The sequence below is a fragment of the Hyla sarda genome, chromosome 4, assembly GCF_029499605.1.
Source record: "Hyla sarda isolate aHylSar1 chromosome 4, aHylSar1.hap1, whole genome shotgun sequence".
Taxonomy (NCBI): domain Eukaryota; kingdom Metazoa; phylum Chordata; class Amphibia; order Anura; family Hylidae; genus Hyla; species Hyla sarda.
The window spans coordinates 413712298-413731466 of record NC_079192.1 but is presented as its reverse complement, the minus strand read 5'-3'; the positions used below and the strand labels follow the sequence as shown (position 1 = coordinate 413731466).

General features: G+C 45.4%; 1 protein-coding gene and 1 long non-coding RNA gene across 2 annotated transcripts in view; one reads left to right on the top strand and one right to left on the bottom strand.

Moving 5' to 3' along the window:
• LOC130267686 (uncharacterized) overlaps window positions 1–4967 on the bottom strand; it is a 14819-nt gene extending 9852 nt beyond the window's left edge. The window contains exon 1 of the long non-coding RNA XR_008843243.1: window positions 4844–4967. This is a non-coding gene — a long non-coding RNA (uncharacterized LOC130267686). The remainder of the gene's footprint in view (window positions 1–4843) is intronic.
• SSBP1 (single stranded DNA binding protein 1) lies at window positions 4873–19169 on the top strand. The gene is made up of 7 exons (XM_056517766.1): window positions 4873–4994; window positions 7145–7211; window positions 8432–8486; window positions 10222–10362; window positions 12344–12434; window positions 12982–13070; window positions 19016–19169. Exons 2-7 carry the CDS (start codon window positions 7188–7190, stop codon window positions 19054–19056), a joined length of 441 nt encoding a protein of 146 aa, XP_056373741.1. The 5' UTR covers window positions 4873–4994; window positions 7145–7187; the 3' UTR covers window positions 19057–19169.

Sequence of the window (19169 nt, the reverse complement as noted above, 5' to 3'; positions counted from 1 at the left end):
TCTCTTGTTCGAAAAATCAGCTGGACCCCCTGTGATCAGACATTTATCCCTTATTCTGTGGATAGGGGTTTATATGGTGGCAAAACCCTTTAAAGAAGTTTTCAGGGAGGGAAGAAAAATGTTGTGCTTATATAGTGCAGCATAGGCTTAGAGAATAATGTAGAGGTTCTTGTGTATGCCTTGTGCTTACCTGTTTTAGCTGATTTGGCAACAGGGCCAGCACCACCCATAGGCAAGGTAGGTGTCAGCTTAGAACGCCCATCTGATAAGGGCAGCGCATTAGTTGTGACTCAAGCCCCATCCAGGGAATGAGGTATCGTGTGTTCTGTTAGCTTTGGGATGGGGGTGCTCCTGTGTGCCAGAGAGCAAGGCTTTGGGTACCCCTCCCCTGCCACACCTACACCCCACTATACCCCCCACATTGACTCTCCACTAATCCCTGTGTGACCTCCACGCCCTGTATTGTTGCCCCATCACCCCCCACTGTAATTCTTACAACCTCCATAACTAAGTGTTCAGCACAAATATTCGAAGAGTGCATTTTTTTTTCACGAATATCGGCACTTTGCAATTTTGCAAATATTTACAATATTGCAAATTATATTCATTATGATGAATATTCAATTTTTTGGTTGTCAAAATTATGTGCACTGTGTAAATAAAAAGTGATCCTCCCTTTCCAGCTTGTGGTCCAAAGAAGGCGAATATGCGAATTTCATGCGAAAATTATGCAAATATCGGCACTTCCAGAGGACACTGATCCCTCCCTCCTTTTAGCTTGTGGGCCAATGAGAAGAAAGCAAATACAGTTGTCAGAGGTTGGCAACATCCCTAGCAACCAATAGGAAAGTAGTTTGTTGAAAGATATAAGCGCGCATGAACATTTTGCTAATTTTATTAAGAATTTTGCATGAAAAAAAAAAGTGAACAAATATGCGAAATTCGCCAATATGGGACGAATATTCCTTCAAATATTCACGGAATATCACAAATTTGCATATGGCCTATGCTGCTCATCACTAATAACTAATAGTTTATTCACATAACACCAACATAGTCCGCAACAGTGTCTGTTACTCCCATACCCTCTCTTACAACCCCCATCTTCCTCTGTGCTTGTACACCCCTATGTCACCCCATCATAACCATTGACTTCTGCCGACCCCCCCATAACTGTATACAAAGCCAATGCTGCTCCCCCCCCCCCCCCCCCCCTGTCAGCCCCTCATGAGGAGGACGCTGTATAAAGGGGCTGAAGATGCCAAAAATGGAGTTAGATGGGGGGGGGGGTAGGGTAATGGGTTTTCCCTGGTTTGCAGAGAGAGGAGGTGGAGTCTGATCACTGCACCTGGTCATATAATTACCCGGCTAGACTCCATGGTGGGAGATGGATCAAAATCCTTTGTAGAGGAAGAGTGGTGCAGTTGCCAATAGCAACCAATTAGATTGCTGCTTTCATTTTCTCAGAGGCCTTTTTAAAAATGAAAGAAGCAATCTGGTTGCTACGGGCAACAGCACAATGCTTCCTCTACACAGGTTTTGAAAAATCTCCCTATGGTCCCTGATTTATCAAACTGTGTGAGGCAGCATTCACACCACGTTTTTGAAATACAGTTCCCGTAAACCGTATGCCAAACGATGCCTCTGGTTGCATCAGTTTTGCGTCTTATACGGTTTTGTCATTTTTTTTTTCCCGTACCCAAAACTGTATCCTACATCGGTTTTTGGACCGGGTGAAAAACCGTATTAAACCGTATACGTTTGTTTTTTTAACATGGGAGTCAATGGGAACCGTACAGAACCGTATGTGTGTACGGTTCCGTCCGGTTTTCCCCATACGGTTTTTGACTTTGCACAGTTTTTTATTTCTTGGAATTTCAATCAAACAAGTGAAACTTTATTCATAATGGAGTGAAAAGTTAAAAATGTAAATGTGTTTTTCTTAAAAAAAAAAAAAACAGATCCAACCGGACATAATTTTTCAGACCGTATACGGTTTAAAATTTGTACACACGTTTTGATACAGTTTAGTCAGGTTTTAAGGAATCTGTTTTTCATCAAAAACCTGATATGGGAACTGTATTGCAAAGACGTGGTGTGAATACAGCCATAGAGAAACTGGAGAGATTTTGCCCGTAACAACAACAATCAGAGCTCGGCTTTCCTATCTTTAACCCCTTAACGACGAAGGACGTATATTTACGTCCTCCGCCGGCTCCGAACGCTGTGTGCGGGCTTCCGTGTTCGCGGCCGCCCCCTCGTGATGTCATGCCCGGCCCCTCAACGAAAGTCTATGAGAAGGGGGCGCGACGTCACAAGGGGGCGGCCGCGAACACGGAAGCCCGCACACAGCGTTCGGAGTAATGAACTTCCGGACGCTGCGAGCAGAGCTCCGAAAGGCAGGGCAGCGCACAACCCCTTTAATAAAGGTCATTTAACCCCTTCCCTAATAAAAGTTTGAATCACCCCCCCCCCCCCCCCTTTGTGTAAATAAAAATAAACATATGTGGCATCGCCGCGTGCGGAAATGTCAGAACTATAAAAATATATCGTTAATTAAACCGCACAGTCAATGGCGTATGCAAAAAAAAATCCAAAGTCCAAAAAAGCGTATTTTGGTCATTTTTTTATACCATTAAAAAATTAATAAAAAGTGATCAAAAAGTACCGATAAAAACTTCAGATCATGGTGCAAAAAAATTGTCTCCATACCACCCTGTACGTGGAAAAATAAAAAAGTTATAGGGGTCAGAAGATGACAATTTTAAACGTATAAATTTTCCTACATGTAGTTATGATTTTTTCCAGAAGTGCGACAAAATCAAACCTATATAAGTAGGGTATCATTTTAACCGTATGGACCTACAGAATAATGATAAGGTGTCATTTTTACCGAAATATGCACTGCGTAGAAACGGAAGCCCCCAAAAGTTACAAAATGGCGTTTTTTCTTAAATTTTGTCGCACAATTATTTTTTTTCCGTTTCGCCGTGGATTTTTGGGTAAAATGACTAATGTCACTGGAATGTAGAATTGGTGGCGCTAAAAATAAGCCATAATATGGATTTTTAGGGGGAAAATTGAAAGGGTTATGATTTTTAAAAGGTAAGGAGGAAAAAAAACGAAAATGCAAAAATTGAAAAACCCTGCGTCCTTTTTTTTTTTTTTTTTTTTTTTAATCAACTGGTGCCAGTAAACAGATTTGTAAATTACTTCTATTAAACATTTTTTAATCCTTCCAGTACTTATTAGCTGCTGAATACTACAGAGGAAATTCTTTTCTTTTTGGAACACAGAGCTCTCTGCTGACATCACGAGCACAGTGCTCTCTGCTGACATCTCTGTCCATTTTAGGAACTGTCCAGAGCAGCCTATGTTTTCTATGGGGATTTTCTCCTACTCTGGACAGTTCTTAAAATGGACAGAGATGTCAGCAGAGAGCACTGAGCTTGTGATGTCAGCAGAGAGCACTGTGCTCATGATGTCAGCAGAGAGCACTGTGTTCCAAGAAGAAAATAATTTCCTCTGTAGTATTCAGCAGCTAATAAGTACTGGAAGGATTCATATTTTTTTTAATAGAAGTAATTTACAAATCTCTTTAACTTTCTGGCACCAGTTGATTTAAAAAACAAAGTTTTCCACCAGAGTACCCCTTTAAAGGGGTAGTCCAGTGGTGAAAAACTTATCCCCTATCCTAAGGATAGGGGATAAGTTTGAGATCGCGGGGGGTCCGACCGCTGGGGCCCCCTGTGATCTCTCTGTACGGGGGCCAGGCTCTCCGGCCAGATAGCTGGTGTCGACCTCCGCACGAAGCGGCAGCCGACACGCCCCCTTAATACATCTCTATGGCAGAGCCGGAGATTGCTGAAGGCAGCGCTTCGGCTCTGCCATAGAGTTGTATTGAGGGGGCGTGTCGGCCGCCGCTTCGTGCGGAGGTCGACACGCCCCCTTCCCGCGGGCTGTCGGGGCTCCGTACAGGAGATCGCAGGGGGCCCCAGCGGTCGGACTTCCACAATCTCAAACTTATCCCCTATCCTTAGGATAGGGGATAAGTTGTTCACCACTGGGTTCACCACTGGACTACTCCTTTAAGGGAGAGCTCTAGCAAATATTAACAAATCCCCTATCCACAGGGGATAAGTAGCTGAACGAGGGGGTCCGAATGCTGGGACCCCCCTCGATCTCCGGAACGGGACTCGGCTCTCAGTGAGGAGTGCCTGCAGAAGACGGCATGCGCTCCATTCATTTCTATGGGAGCGCCGTAAGATTCCGCCACTCGGGCACCATCAGCATTCCCATAGAAATGAATGCAGCGCGTGTCGTCTACCTTGCCGTTTATCTTATCGCAGCAAAGACGCATTGTGTGAACGCTGCCTCAGGGGAGGTGTATAATTACGATTATGACAGCATTACCCAACCTGTGTCTCTCCAGCTGTTGTAACACTACAACTCCCAGCATGCCCTGACAGGTGAAGACTCTATCATCACTATGGTGACAACTCAGTTGCATTTTCCAAAAGTTAGAGCAGTGTTTCCCAACCAGGGCGCCTCCAGCTGTTGCAAAACTGCAACTCCCAGCATGCCCGGACAGCCGAAGGCTGCCCGGGCATGCTGGGATTTGCAGTTTTGCAACAGCTGGAGGCGCCCTGGTTGAGAAACACTGAGTTAGAGGCTTTGAATGCACAGCACCAGCGCCATCTGGTGTCAGTTTACTGGAATTGCAGCACCGGAGCAAAACGGAAGTTATTGAAAATCGCGTAATATAACTGGAGATACTTTTTTTTAGTATTTTTTTTTAGCGTTTCCAGTTTGATATATTATATTATGGTCAGCAAATGTTTACGTTTCTACCGACGGGACTGCCGGAAACAGGTCCGAGAGACTGCCGGAAGTGGGGCATGCGGGGCCGCCGGAAGTGAGGACGTTGTTGTGTCACCTGGTTTGTGTTCCCCCTGCTGCCGGTCACATGTGTAGGAGACGCTGACCCTGGTGAGGTGAGTGCGGGGTGGAAGGTGATAGGTTTACAGCTCTGGTGCCATCCTTTCCTGGAAGGTCTGCTGAGACTTGTAGTTCCACATTAGCTGTCCTGACGCAGGCAGTTCAGGAGCCTTGGTAACTGGGCACATGGTTTAAGGAGATATTTTATAACTTGTGTTTTATAATATTTCCAGCATCACGTGGGCATTTATGTGACTATGCAAATTAGTATATACATAAGCCCCGCCTTCAGATCGTCTGGTCGGGTCTTAACATTTCATGGTCATATTCGGGGAGATTTATCAAAACCGGTGCTGAGAAAAAGTTGTCCAGTTGCCCATAGCAACCAATCAAATGGCTTCTTTCATTTTGCAGAGGCCTTGTTAAAAATGAAAGAAGCGATCTGATTGGTTGCTATGGGCAACTTTTCCTCTACACAGGTTTTGATAAATCTCCCTCATTAGGTTTCCCCAGTGTACCCCCCTACTGTCCCCAAAGTGTCACCCTCTGTCCCCATGTCCGTTAGGAGTGTCAGCCGCCGTCCCCGTGTCTGTCAGGAGCGTCAGCGGCCGTCCCCGTGTCCATTAAGAGCGTCAGCCGCCGCCCCCGTGTCCATTAAGAGCGTCAGCCGCCGCCCCCGTGTCCATTAAGAGCGTCAGCCGCCGCCCCCGTGTCCATTAAGAACGTCAGCCGCCGCCCCGTGTCCATTAAGAGCGTCAGCCGCCGCCCCGTGTCCATTAAGAGCGTCAGCCGCCGCCCCCGTGTCCATTAAGAGCGTCAGCCGCCGCCCCCGTGTCCATTAAGAGCGTCAGCCGCCGCCCCCGTGTCCATTAAGAGCGTCAGCCGCCGCCCCCCGTGTCCATTACGAGCGTCAGCCGCCGCCCCCCGTGTCCATTAAGAGCCTCAGCCGCCGCCCCCGTGTCCATTAAGAGTCTCAGCCGCCGTCCCCGTGTCCATTAAGAGTCTCAGCCGCCGTCCCCGTGTCCATCAGGAGCACCTGCCGCTGTCCCAGTAGGTAGTTCCCCCACTAGGTAGGTAGTAGGTAACTCCCCCAGTTGGTAGTGCCCCCAGGTAGGTAGTAAGTAGTGCCCCCACTAAGTAGGTAGTAGGTAATTCCCCCAGTTGGTAGTGTCCACAGCAGGGGTGTGGAAATTTAAAAAAAAAACTCCATCCCCATGTCCATTAGGAGCGTCAGCCGCCATCCCCGTGTCCGTCAGGAGCATCAGCGGCCATCCCACCTCAATTAGGAGCGTAAGTGGCCATCCCCATGTCCATCAGGAATGTCAGCCGCTGCCCCCGTGTCCATTAAGAGCATCAGTTACCATCCCCGTGTCCAATAAGAGCATCAGGAGCGTCAGACAGCGGCAATATAAAGGGTTAATAGCTGCAGCTATAAGCGACGGCCCCCGGCTACTGAAAACAGCCGTGGGCTGCAGAGTATGGAGGGGGGTACGAGTCCGGAGCCCGCTTCATACACCCCTCTGAGCGCTGCCGCACTTGTCGGGGGCTTTCAGGTCCGACCCTGCTTGCCCGAAGTGGCGCTAAGGGCCTGAAAAATTCACTTGCCCGGAACTGCATGTCCCGGGTGTCGGACGATAGGAATTCCACATCCCTGCACAGGTAGGTAGTAGGTAGTGCCTCTAGGTAGGTAATGCCCCCACATAGATCCTCTATGATTTATTTTTTTATAAATCCCACTCACCTTCCTGCCGATCCTGCGCTGAGGGCGGACTTTCAGCATCCTTCTGAGTGTCGCGGGACTTCTCTTGCAGACCGTGTGATGATGTAAATAATGGCTTCATCATGTGGGCCGCAGTTTAGGTCTGTGCTCCTGTACATACATTACAGACGCTATTTGAGTAATGTCCATACAGGAGCAGGAGAGCTTCGTTTAAACAGTGATCTTCTGTGCAGAGGGGCCCGGACCCCTTACTGGGAAGTAAGTTAAGCGGATAAATATATTATGGGGGAGATTTATCAAAACCCGTCCAGAGGAAAAGTTGCCCATAGTAACCAATCAGATCACTGCTTTTCTTTTTAACAAGGCCTCTGCAAACTGAAAGAAGCGATCTGATTGGTTGCTATGGGCAACTTTTCCTCTGCACTGGTTTTGATAAATCTCCCCGTTTTCTTTGTTCCTCAGTGTAAAACCTTTTTTGTTCTCTAGGTGATAATATCTACAGAGACGCAGGAACCGCAGATAACAGCCAATGTTTCGCCGCGCCGCCACACAGGTTTGTGTAACATTCCTTGTATATCTGTGTAACAACAGTTATTATAAAAAGCCAATCTGATTGCTCTGTATATAAATAACATTGGGGCTCATGTATAAATCCTCTCACATTAAATTTAGTCAGAAAAGTTGCAGAAAGGTGCTAATAATTTTTCCGAAATTGCGGTAAAAATTATGCTGAACACAACCTAAAGGGAGTAATATAACTCCTATATATCCTGATGTTGTAGAGATAGCAGCAGTATACAGATAGAGCTGGAGGGGAGGTGTATAACTACTATATATCCTGATCCTATAGAGATAGCAGAAGTATATAGATAGAGCTGGAGGGGAGGGGTATAACTGCTATATATCCTGATCCCATAGAGATAACAGCAGCAATATACAGATAGAGCTGGAGGGGGAGGTGTGTAACTACTATATATCCTGATCCCATAGAGATAGCAGAAGTATACAGATAGAGCTGGGGGGGGAGTGGTCTGGGAGCTAGCAGGAGGGATCTGGTTGGTGATGATGTCATCCTGTAGTTTACAGTAAGTCGGCTGACCCAGGACTGACCACTTCCTCTGACACATTAAAGGGGTTATCCATGAATCGAAAAACAGACCATTTCTTTCAAAGACTGCTCCCTGTCTGTCTCTAGGTTGGTTGTGGTTCTGCATCTCAGTTCCATTGAAGTGAATGGAGCCAAGTTGTAATATCACACCCAAAGTGGAGACAGACAGGGAGCGGTCTTTGAAAGAAATTAGGTCTGTTTCTTTATTCCTAGATAACCCCTTTAAGCTCTGATATTCTTTGGGTCAGACTGGTGATCACTGTGTAAGCTGAAAACCAAGACCTAAGAGATAGAAAATCATTTTAATAAACAATTTATTAAAGAAAATATTCACAAATATTAAAATTATAAAAAAAAAAAATATTACATAGAATTAGAATTATTTTAACAGGACTTGTCCTTTTTACATTTTTGAAAGGGGCACAAAAAATATATAAATTAAAACATAAAATATATGCAGAATATTTTTTTTTTGTAGCTTCTTTTTTTTTTTTTTTTTCAAAGCACACTTAAAACTTTATATGTTTTATGCCACATATTAAATTGTGCTGTGAGCAAGGGAGCAAAACTGTAAATTTAGCATTTTGGGATGTGTACTAAGAGCTTATATGTTCATTTCCGACTTAGTTGTAATATTGTTTGCATTGTTTTTTTGTTTTCTACAGATTTTCCGGCAGTCCGTCCGGTTTCAGACCAATGAGTCAGGGGTTCTGGAAAGATGTGAGTACATTCCGAAATTCTGTATTCCTGAACATTAGCCACTTTTAGGGTACGTGCGGATTTACAGCGTATTTTACGCTGCAGATCTGCCGCTGAAGGACCTCTGTACTGTGCCCTCAAATGTGCCTGCTCGGAGCGGCAATACGCAGACACACTGCGATGTGCGAGTAGCCGCGCATGCGCGGTGTACTTGCACGCATCTTGGCCGCTCCTCCTGCTCAATGAGCTAGGCCGAGAGCTGGCGCGATGTGCGTGTATACTGCGCATGCGCGCGGCAATTCGCACATTGCTGTGTGTCTGCTCGTATCGGCGTATTGCTGCTCCGAGCAGGAACATATAAATGCAGCATATAGGAGGTCCTTCAGCGGCGGATCCGCAGCAAAATACGCTGCGAAAATCTGCACGTCTGAACGTACCCTTAAAGGGTTTGTCCAGCGAAAGAAACAACCTGTGTATGGTGTCGAAAAGTACAATAAAGCAACTTACTAATATAATAGTATTATCCTTAGTGCAGAGAAACTTCCATATTAGCCCTCTGGTCCTTGTAAACTGTGACGTCACGTCACAGGCTCTAAATGCAGAGTGCTCTTGACTCCCCTCCCTTTTCCGTCAGCATGGGACAAGACCAGTGATGTGAAGAAGGGGGCTGGTATTACTGCTCATTAGATTTATGACTTATTAGATAAGGCAGCAGGGAACCCATTCTGATAGAAACTAGTGTGACTTAGAATGTGCTCCCTGCTGCCTTATCTAATCAGTCATAAATCTAATAAGCAGTAATATCAGCTTCCCTCCCTCATATCACTGGTCTCATCCTGAATTGACAGGAGAGGCAGAGCAGACTGCCTATTAGAGCCTGTGATGGGACATCACAGTTTACAAGCCTGACAGATCAGTTGATATGGATAATCTTTTCTCTATGGCTAATAACATGTTAGTAAGTTGCTTTATTATACTTTTTAACACTGTATCTAACTGTATGCAAGCTCTTTGGTGCGAATACAGCCTAACCCAGTCCCTACCCATTACCCTTATACTGTACTATCAGCCGCCATTTTTAGTGACTTGCCCTAAACAAATTCTAAAAGTTCCGGAATTGCCAAAATTTTAGTGAAATTCCGAATGAATTTGATTTGTTCTAAAGTAACGCACTCAATAATCCGTCACCTCTCGGCGGACTCCTTATAGATGAATGTGACATTCGCAGACATTTTCTTCCCCATGTGAATATACCTTAAAGGGGTACTCCGGTGCTCCAGCGTTCTGAACATTTTGTTCAAAACGCTGAGAGCCGGAGGCCGTGATCGTGACGTCACAGCCACGCCCCCTTGTAATGTCACTTCTACGCCCTCTCCATTCATGTCTATGGGAGGGGGCGTGTCTGTCGACACGCCCCCTCCCATAGACATAAATGGAGAGGGCGTGGAAGTGACATTACGAGGGGGCGTGGCCGAGACGTCACGATTACGGCCTCCCGCTCCGATCGCTCTAAACTTAATGTTCGGAAACCTGGAGCACCGGTGTACCCCTTTTAATGTTTCCAAAATGGTAGCACATATCTCCTAAAATAAAAATCAATTGCAATATATATATATATATATATATATATATATATATATATATATATATATAATTTATTTATTATAATTTTTTTAATTCACAGTAAATTATAGTAACATTATCATTCTCGCATTAAAAGACCCTTACATGACCCGTCGTTTCACTTGTGTTTCAGCCCTGAACCGGGTCCAGATATTGGGCAGAGTCGGCCAAGACCCGGTAATGAGACAAGCCGAAGGCAAGAACCCGGTGACCATCTTCTCAGTAGCCACAAACGAATTATGGAGGACGGGGGAGAGCGAGGTGTTCCAGACAAGTGAGACCATACTGCCGAAATAGCTATTGTTTAACCCCTTAAGGACCAAGCCCATTTTGACCTTAAAGGGGTACTCCTCCCCTAGACATCTTATCCCCTATGCAAAGGATAGGGGATAAGATGTCAGATCGCCGGGGTCCCGCTGCTGCAGCACCCCGCTATCATTACTGCACAGAACAGCGTGGCGTCATGGCTCCGCCCCTCGTGACATCATGGCCAGCCCCCGTCAATACAAGTCTATGGGAGGGGGCGTGGCGGTCATCACGCCCCCTGCCGTAGACTTGACCGTGATGTCATGAGGGGCGGAGCCATGACGTCACGCTGCTCCGGCCCCTGTATCGCCCGTCATTACGCATAGAGCAAACTCGCTCTGCGCAGTAATGATGGCGGGGTGCCGCAGCGGCGATCCCCGGGGTCCCCAGCAGCGGGACTGCGGCCAGGGGCGGAGTACCCCTTTAAGGACCAGGCCAATTTTATTTTAGCATTTTCCTTTTTTCCTCCTCGTCTTCTAAAAATCGTAACACTTTTATATTTTCATCCACAGACTAGTATGAGGGCTTGTTTTTTGCGCGACCAGTTGTCCGTTGTAATGCCATCACTCACTTTACCATAAAATGTTTGACGCAACCCAAAAAATACTATTTGTGTGGGGAAATTAAAAATTGAGCAAATTTTGGAAGGTTTAGTTTTCACGCCGTACAATTTACGGTAAAAATGACGTGTCCTTTATTCTGTGGGTCAATACGATTAAAATGATACCCATGATAACATACTTTTCTATTATTGTTGCGATTAAAAAAAATCGCAAACTTTTTAACTAAATTTGTATGTTTAAAATCCTTCTAGTTTGACGACCTATAACTTTTACATTTTTCCGTATAAGTGGCAGTATGAGGGCTCATTTTTTGCGCCATGATCTGTACTTGTTATTGATACCACGTTTGTGTATATAAAACTTTTATTAATTTTTTAAAATTTTTAAAAAATAAAATGTGACAAAAAAGCAGCAATTTTGCACTTTTTTTTTTTTTATGTTCACGACGTTCATCATATGGGTTCAATAACATTATATTTTCATAGTTCTGACCTTTACACATGCGGCGATACCAAATATGTGTATTAATATTTTTATTTTATTTTTTTTACACTTTATGGGGGTAAAATGGGGGGAAAAAAAGGACATTTTACATTTTTATTGGGGGAAGGGATTTAAATTTTTTTTTTTTTACTTTCATTTTTACACTTTAATAGTCCCCATAGGGGACTATCTATAGCAATCCTTTGATTGCTAAGACTGCTCAGTGCTATGCATAGGACACAGCACTGATCAGTATTATCGGTCATCTTCTGCTCTGGTCTGCTCGATCTCAGACCAGAGCAGAAGACCCGAGGAAGGCGGCGGAGGCAGGTGAGGGGACCTCCGTGTGCCACTCTGAAAGATCTGATCACCACGGCAGCGCTGCGGGCGATCCGATCATCCATATTTCTGACCGCACTCCCACAGATGCCGTCGCCCATTACCGGCGGGACCCTGCAGCCAGGATCAGCCACGCATGACACGAGCATCGCTCCGAAGCTCGCAGTCATGTATAGGACATAAATAAACGTCCTGGTGCGCTAAGTACCGCAGCACCAGGACGTAAATTTACGTCCTTGTTCGTTAAGGGGTTAAAGGGGTTTTCCGGGACCACCACGTGACCGGCAAAATGAGGTGTTTTAGTGAAGCCAGTAGATCTATGCTGCAGTACCAGACACGGCCACATTAATTGATATGGCGCTGTTTTAGGAACAGCGCTGTACCAGTTACTGTGGCAGTGTCTGTTACTGCAGCATGGCCCCATTCACCTCCTATCCTGGTAGGGAGACTGACCCCATGACCTCGTTCCCTTGCTGGGTCGGAAGCTTCGTCCCTCTTTGCTGTCTCTGGTTTTTCATGTAGAGCAGATGGTAATATCTGAAGTTTATCTTTCCTGTTTGTCAGCGGGAGACGTCAACCAGAAGACCACTTGGCACAGGGTCTCCGTTTTCCGCCCAGGGCTCAGAGATGTTGCTTATCAGCATGTCAAGAAAGGGTGAGTCAGTTTTAGATGCCCTAACTCCAAGGAAACTACAACTCCCAGCATGCCCTGACATCCAAACATTGTTTAACTGGTGAGGAACTACAACTCCCAGCATACCCTGACAACCAGGCATTGTCTAACTGGAGAGAATCTACAACTCCCAGCATGCCTTAACAGCCTAAGGCTATCCATCTGGGAGGGGACTACTACTCCCAGCATGACCTGACAGCCAAATGTTGTCTAACTGGAGAGAAACGACAAATCCCAACATGCCCTGACAGCCAGACATTGTTTAACTGGAGAAACTACAACTCCCAGCATGTCCTGACAGCCAAATGTTGTCTAACTGGAGAGAAACAACAACTCCCAGCATGCCCTGACAGCCAAATATTGTCTAACTGGAGAGAAACTACAACTCCCAGCATGCCCTGACATCCAGACATTAACTTACTGGAGAGAAACTACAACTCCCAGGATGCCCTGACAGCCAGGGTATGTAAGCCGCCTGGTCTACTGTGCAGGAGACGCTTCGTAATATGTCTTTGTCGTCTGTTCTCAGGGCTCGGATTTACGTGGAAGGAAAAATCGACTACGGTGAATACGTTGATAAGAACAATGTCCGCAGACAGGCCACAACCATCATCGCAGGTGAGTGAGATACGGAAATCAGGTCATCATTTACTATTTGACTCTATACTGAATGGAAAACCTACAATATGCCACCAGAGCCATATTATACCAAAATGTAACAGATTTTATTGAATGACAGATACGCATAAAATCTATAAAAAAAAATGGCAGCAAACAGTCAGACTGCAAAAACGGCCTCACAGGCAGGACGCCCTGGTGTTGGATAAATAATAGGAAAACAATAACATCAAAAGTGGGCAGTATATTGCACATCGGTATTAGTGCTGGGCGGTATATATACCGGTTCATACCGAATACCGACATTTTTGTGCTGCACAATATGAATTTTTCCCCATACCGCAATACTGGTTGGGCCCCTCCCCCTCGAGAATGAAGGAATTATCAGTCCAGTGCTGCGCTGTCCCCACTTCGGGGAACTAATCACGTCACCCGTGTGCGCTGCCCTCCTCGTCCTCATGTTTGTGGTGGCCGCTGGCGCTGGAACTCTATACTGTGCGGTATCCCTATGCACGGGCTGCAAAAGATAAACAAAAGCAACTTTAACGCACCTTCCTACGTTTCCCCGTTGGTCCGGACCTGCTTCCTGGGGACGGGAAGGTCGGAGCGCCGTCAGCCTATCACCGGCTGCAGAGATGATCCGCCCCGGCCGGTGATAGGCTGAGCCCACTGTCATGTAAGGCGCTCTGGCCGGCTTCTTACATCACAGTGAGCTCAGCCTATCACCAGCCGAGGCGGATCATCTCTGCGGCCGGTGATAGGCTGACGGCGCTCCGACGTTCCCGTCCCCAGGAAGCAGGTGAGGCCGGTACCGAAGGTGAATTAAAGTTTCTTCTGTTTATCTTTTGCAGCCCGGGCATAGGGATACCGCACAGTATAGAGTTCCAGTGCTGGCAACAAACATGAGGACGAGGAGGGCAGCGCACGCGGGTGACATGTGATTAGATCCCCGATGTTGGGACAGCGCAGCACTGGACTGATAATTAATGGGGGGGGGGAGAGAAGCAGAACAGTGCTCGCGGGTCACATGATTTGGGGGGAGTGAGAAATACTGTTATATACCGTGGAACCGCCATAAGTTATAAATATACTGTGATACGCATTTTTGGTCTGACCGCCCAGCTCTAATTGGTATCCTCCCTGAGGAAGCGTGATAAGCGAATCGGCGTTGGGGTGACTCCAGGCCTGGTGGGTAAGGCATGTTGGAGTTGGTGACTTAGATGTTAATTTGGTGGATAACTATTCTGCTCTACAGCGGTGAGGGCTACAGTGGAGACATAGGGGGGAGATTAATGAAAACCTGTCCAGAGGAAAAGTTGTTGAGTTGCCCATAGCAACCAATCAGATCGCTTCTTTCATTTTCAGAGGCCTTTTCAAAAATGAAAGTAGTAAGCTGATTGGTTGCTATGGGCAACTCGGCAGCGTTTCCTCTGGACAGGTTTTGATAAATCTCCCCCATAGTGTGTGGGTTAGAATCCCCCGTCTCCCCTTTACATGTGATTACCCCTCCTATTTTATCACCTTGATTTCATCTGTTTGTAGTCACCCACGCCACCCTTTCCTGCCTCCGTGTATAGCCTCACTATGGATTTATAGGAATTATATATGTTATCTCTTTTTGTTATAGTGAGCACCATGGTCACATTGTTTTATTCACATATGCTATGTATACATTGATCCCTCAACATACAATAGTTTCAGCATACAATGGTCTTTTCTGCACCATTGTAAGTTGAAACCAGACTCAACATACAATGTACAGACCGTCCAGATCTGAGATACCTGTCAATGGCCGGAAGAACCGACCAATCAGAATGGGCATTCACTGGTAAAACCCCTGTATTACTGAAGGGCATGCACTGACTGGTGTCTGGTAGCGCCCCCTACAGTACAGGGAGGTATTAAATGTTCTGTACTCTTTACCTATATTACTGAAGTGTATGCACTGACTGGTGTCTGGTAGCGCCCCCTACAATACAGGGAGGTATTACATGTTCTGTACTCTTTACCTATATTACTGAAGTGCATGCACTGACTGGTGTCTGGTAGCGTCCCCTACAGTACAGAGAGGTATTACATGTTTTGTACTCTTTACCTGTACCAGGGTTAGCTGCTCCTTTGGACACCAGGTGAGGGCGGCTCCATGTTACTTTTTTTTTTAGGACATTGCGTGTTCTGTACAGGACCCCGAAGAAGCTCCTGTCCTCTACATAGACCAGTGTTTCCCAAGCAGAGTGCCCCCAGCTGTTGCAAAACTACAACTCCCAGCATGCCCGGACAGCCTTTAGCTGTCCGGGCATGCTGGGAGTTGTAGTTTTGCAACAGCTGGAGGCTCCCCATTGGGAAACACTGACATAGACAGTGATTACAGCTCCCAGCAGATATTTCTTACTTTTATATGTAAGGATTTGCTTTATCTATATTAGTTATCTACTTATTTTTCTTTAATTCTCACTTTTTCCTATTTTTGGATGACATTTTGGGGCTTTAGAACCAATTACCAGGTTTCCATAGAGTTCTGGTCTCAACATACAATGGTCTCAACATACAATGGTCGTCCTGGAACCGATTAATATTGTAATTTGAGGGACCACTGTATGTGTCATTCAATAACATTTGTTACATTTTGGTATAATATGGCTCTGGTGTCATTTTGTAGGTTTTGTATTTAATTATGGGACACCGTGCCCTGGACATTTGATTATGTATAAGCCCCTATTGTCGGTTCTATTCTATACTGAATGGGCTTTATATCCGAGAAAATGGATCCCTATAAACAATCTGGGTTTTGGTGTATTTATAGAGTTTGCCTGCAGGGGGCAGAAACACAGCTCTCTTATGGTAACCTCCACCACCCTTATCCATTGCTTTCTGCTATCCAAATAAAAGGTTTTCCTTGTGTTATCCTCTAATCTACAGGATGTAACTCAGGATCAGTACAGGGTAATATAATGTATGTACACAGTGACCCCCACCAGCAGAATAGTGAGTACAGCTCTGGAGTATAATACAGGATATAACTCGGGATCAGTACAGGATAAGTAATGTATGTACACAGTGACCTCACCAGCAGAATAGTGAGTACAGCTCTGGAGTATAATACAGGATATAACTCAGGATCAGTACAGGATCAGTAATGTAATGTATGTACACAGTGACCTCACCAGCAGAATAGTGAGTACAGCTCTGGAGTATAATACAGGATATAACTCAGGATCAGTACAGGATAAGTAATGTAATGTATGTACACAGTGACCTCACCAGCAGAATAGTGAGTACAGCTCTGGAGTATAATACAGGATATAACTCGGGATCAGTACAGGATAAGTAATGTAATGTATGTACACAGTGACCTCACCAGCAGAATAGTGAGTACAGCTCTGGGGTATAATACAGAATATAACTCAGGATCAGTACAGGATAAGTAATGTGATGTATGTACACAGTGACCTCACCAGCAGAATAGTGAGTACAGCTCTGGAGTATAATACAGGATATAACTCAGGATCAGTACAGGATAAGTAATGGAATGTATGTACACAGTGACCCCACCAGCAGAATAGTGAGTACAGCTCTGGAGTATAATACAGGATATAACTCAGGATCAGTACAGGATAAGTAATGTAATGTATATACACAGTGACCCCACCAGCAGAATAGTGAGTACAGCTCTGGAGTATAATACAGGATATAACTCAGGATCAGAACAGGATAAGTAATGTAATGTATATACACAGTGACCCCACCAGCAGAATAGTGAGTACAGCTCTGGAGTATAATACAGGATATAACTCAGGATCAGTAGAGGATAAGTAATGTAATGTATATACACAGTGACCCCACCAGCAGAATAGTGAGTACAGCTCTGGAGTATAATACAGGATATAACTCAGGATCAGTACAGGATAAGTAATGTAATGTATGTACACAGTGACCTCACCAGCAGAATAGTGAGTACAGCTCTGGAGTATAATAAAGGATATAACTCAGGATCAGTACAGGATAAGTAATGTAATGTATGTACACAGTGACCTCACCAGCAGAATAGTGAGTGCAGCTCTGGAGTATAATACAGGATATAACTCAGGATCAGCACAGGATAAGTAATGTAATGTATGTACACAGTGACTCCACCAGCAGAATAGTGAGTGCAGCTCTGGAGTATAATACAGGATAAGTAATGTATGTATACAGGGACGTTGCTGATTATGTAGATTACATCGGTCTGTACTCTGGCGCCCTGAGGTGGACGTCGTCTATAATTGCGCAGTTTTTTATAGTATTACTGGGCGGACATGTCCTGCAGGATGTAGATTAGGGCGTCATCCAGTGTAAAGCGCCCCACGCAGGGGTCCCGAGGACATTGTGTACACCAGATATAGCCGGGAGAACATCATTTGCTCTTATTAAAAAGTTCCCGGGTCCAGCCATGAGTAATGCTGACAACATAATTGGCGAGTTGGGTTTGGGCTTTGAACAAGCCGAGAGAGATAAACAGGACGCGTCCGGGGATGTGACAGAGACCGACCTGAAACGGTCTCCAACTTGCTGGCTGTTGTGGAACTACAACTCCCAGCATGCCCTGACAGCCCCTGGTAGCTAACATGAGACAACGTCACACCATTCTCTCACTATCTGTAAGTCCGCCTCTCATACCCAGCATAGTCTCTAGAAAAGTTGGGTAATTACCATTATAGCCACCATTTTGGCTCCAATAAAGGCAGTTACCCATCTTTTCCAGTTACCAGAAGAGCATATCTTATGTAATAAGGTGGGAACACGTATCACTTCTTGTGTAAGCAGATTTGATGTTCAGGAGTCTGGAAAAGCTGTGTTACAACCCTTATGGCAGTGTTTCCCAACCAGGGTGCCTCCAGCTGTTGCAAATCTACAACCCCCAGCATGCCCGGACAGCCTTTGGCTGTCCGGGCATGCTGGGAGTTGAAAATTTGCAACAGCTGGAGGCACCCTGGTTGGGAAACACTGCCTTATGGGAACAGCATTTACAATCTTATAAGCTCATATAGGCTGATGTTCAGAAGACTGGAAAAGCTGAGTTTTTGCCCCAGTGAGAGCTGCAATGTTGCCCAGCTTTCTTAGGTTCCAGAACAACAAATGTTATGCAGGCAGATAGAAATCGCTTGTCTACATTATTTGACAGTCAGAGGTCTGGAAAAGCTGAGTGACGGCCCTTGCAGGAGACTGGTCATCTTCCTCAGCCAAAAACAGAGAACACAATGCAAAAAGATAAAAACATGGGCTACATCACTGCTTGTCTAGGCTGATTTTCCATTCAGGAGTCTGGGAAAGCTGAGTGACATGCCTTGTTCCTGTTGTAATGGTGTTGGTCGTTACCGAAAACCTTTTTAGATCCCAAAGCAGAACCACTATGCAAACCGATGTAAAGAACAGGCTGTATGACAATCTGTGTAGACTACTATGCCATTCAGGAGTCTGGGAAAGCTGAGTAGCAACACTTGTAGGGGCTGCAGTGTTGTCCATATTGGTAATAACCCAGCTTTCCCAGGTTCCAGAGCAGCAAATCGTATGCAGGCAAATGGAAATACAGTGTTTGTCATTGCTTGCCTATATCCATTTGACATTCAGGAGTTCAGAAAAGCCGAGTTACAATCCCTGCGTGTTTTGTAACAGTGTCATTGCCCCAACTTTCCAGACTCAAAACCATCGAGCGCTATGCAAGGAGATGTCAAACCACAGTCTTTCTAGGTCGACTTGCCATTCAGGAGTCTAGAAATGCTGAGTAGCAACAGAAGCAATAGAGGCTATATTGGTAATAACCCAGCTTTCCCAAACTCCATCAGCCAAAGTCATGCAAAGAGATCGGGAAAAACCAAGTGTGACATTCAGGAGTCTGGGAAAGTTGTGTATCGGTTTACATTTTTTTCTGTATCGCGATAATAAAACATTTTTCTCCTTTCTTACAGACAACATCATTTTCCTGAGTGACCTGCGGGAGCGGATTTGATGTCTTTCTGCGGGGGAGGGGGTCATCCTGTATATAAGACTGTTAGGATCTTAGTGTTTCATGGGGGACGTTTTCTTTGTATATTCTTAAGGAAATAAAATGTTTTCTAAGAA

What these genes read in the sequence shown, in the direction of transcription:
- SSBP1 (XM_056517766.1), top strand. Translation starts at nt 7,188, where the DNA reads ATGTTTCGCCGCGCCGCCACACAG. An exon ending in GAGCGAGGTGTTCCAGACAA is followed by an intron (nt 10,363 to 12,343) that starts GTGAGACCATAC and finishes CCTGTTTGTCAG; the next exon opens with CGGGAGACGTCAACCAGAAG. An exon ending in GGCCACAACCATCATCGCAG is followed by an intron (nt 13,071 to 19,015) that starts GTGAGTGAGATA and finishes CCTTTCTTACAG; the next exon opens with ACAACATCATTTTCCTGAGT.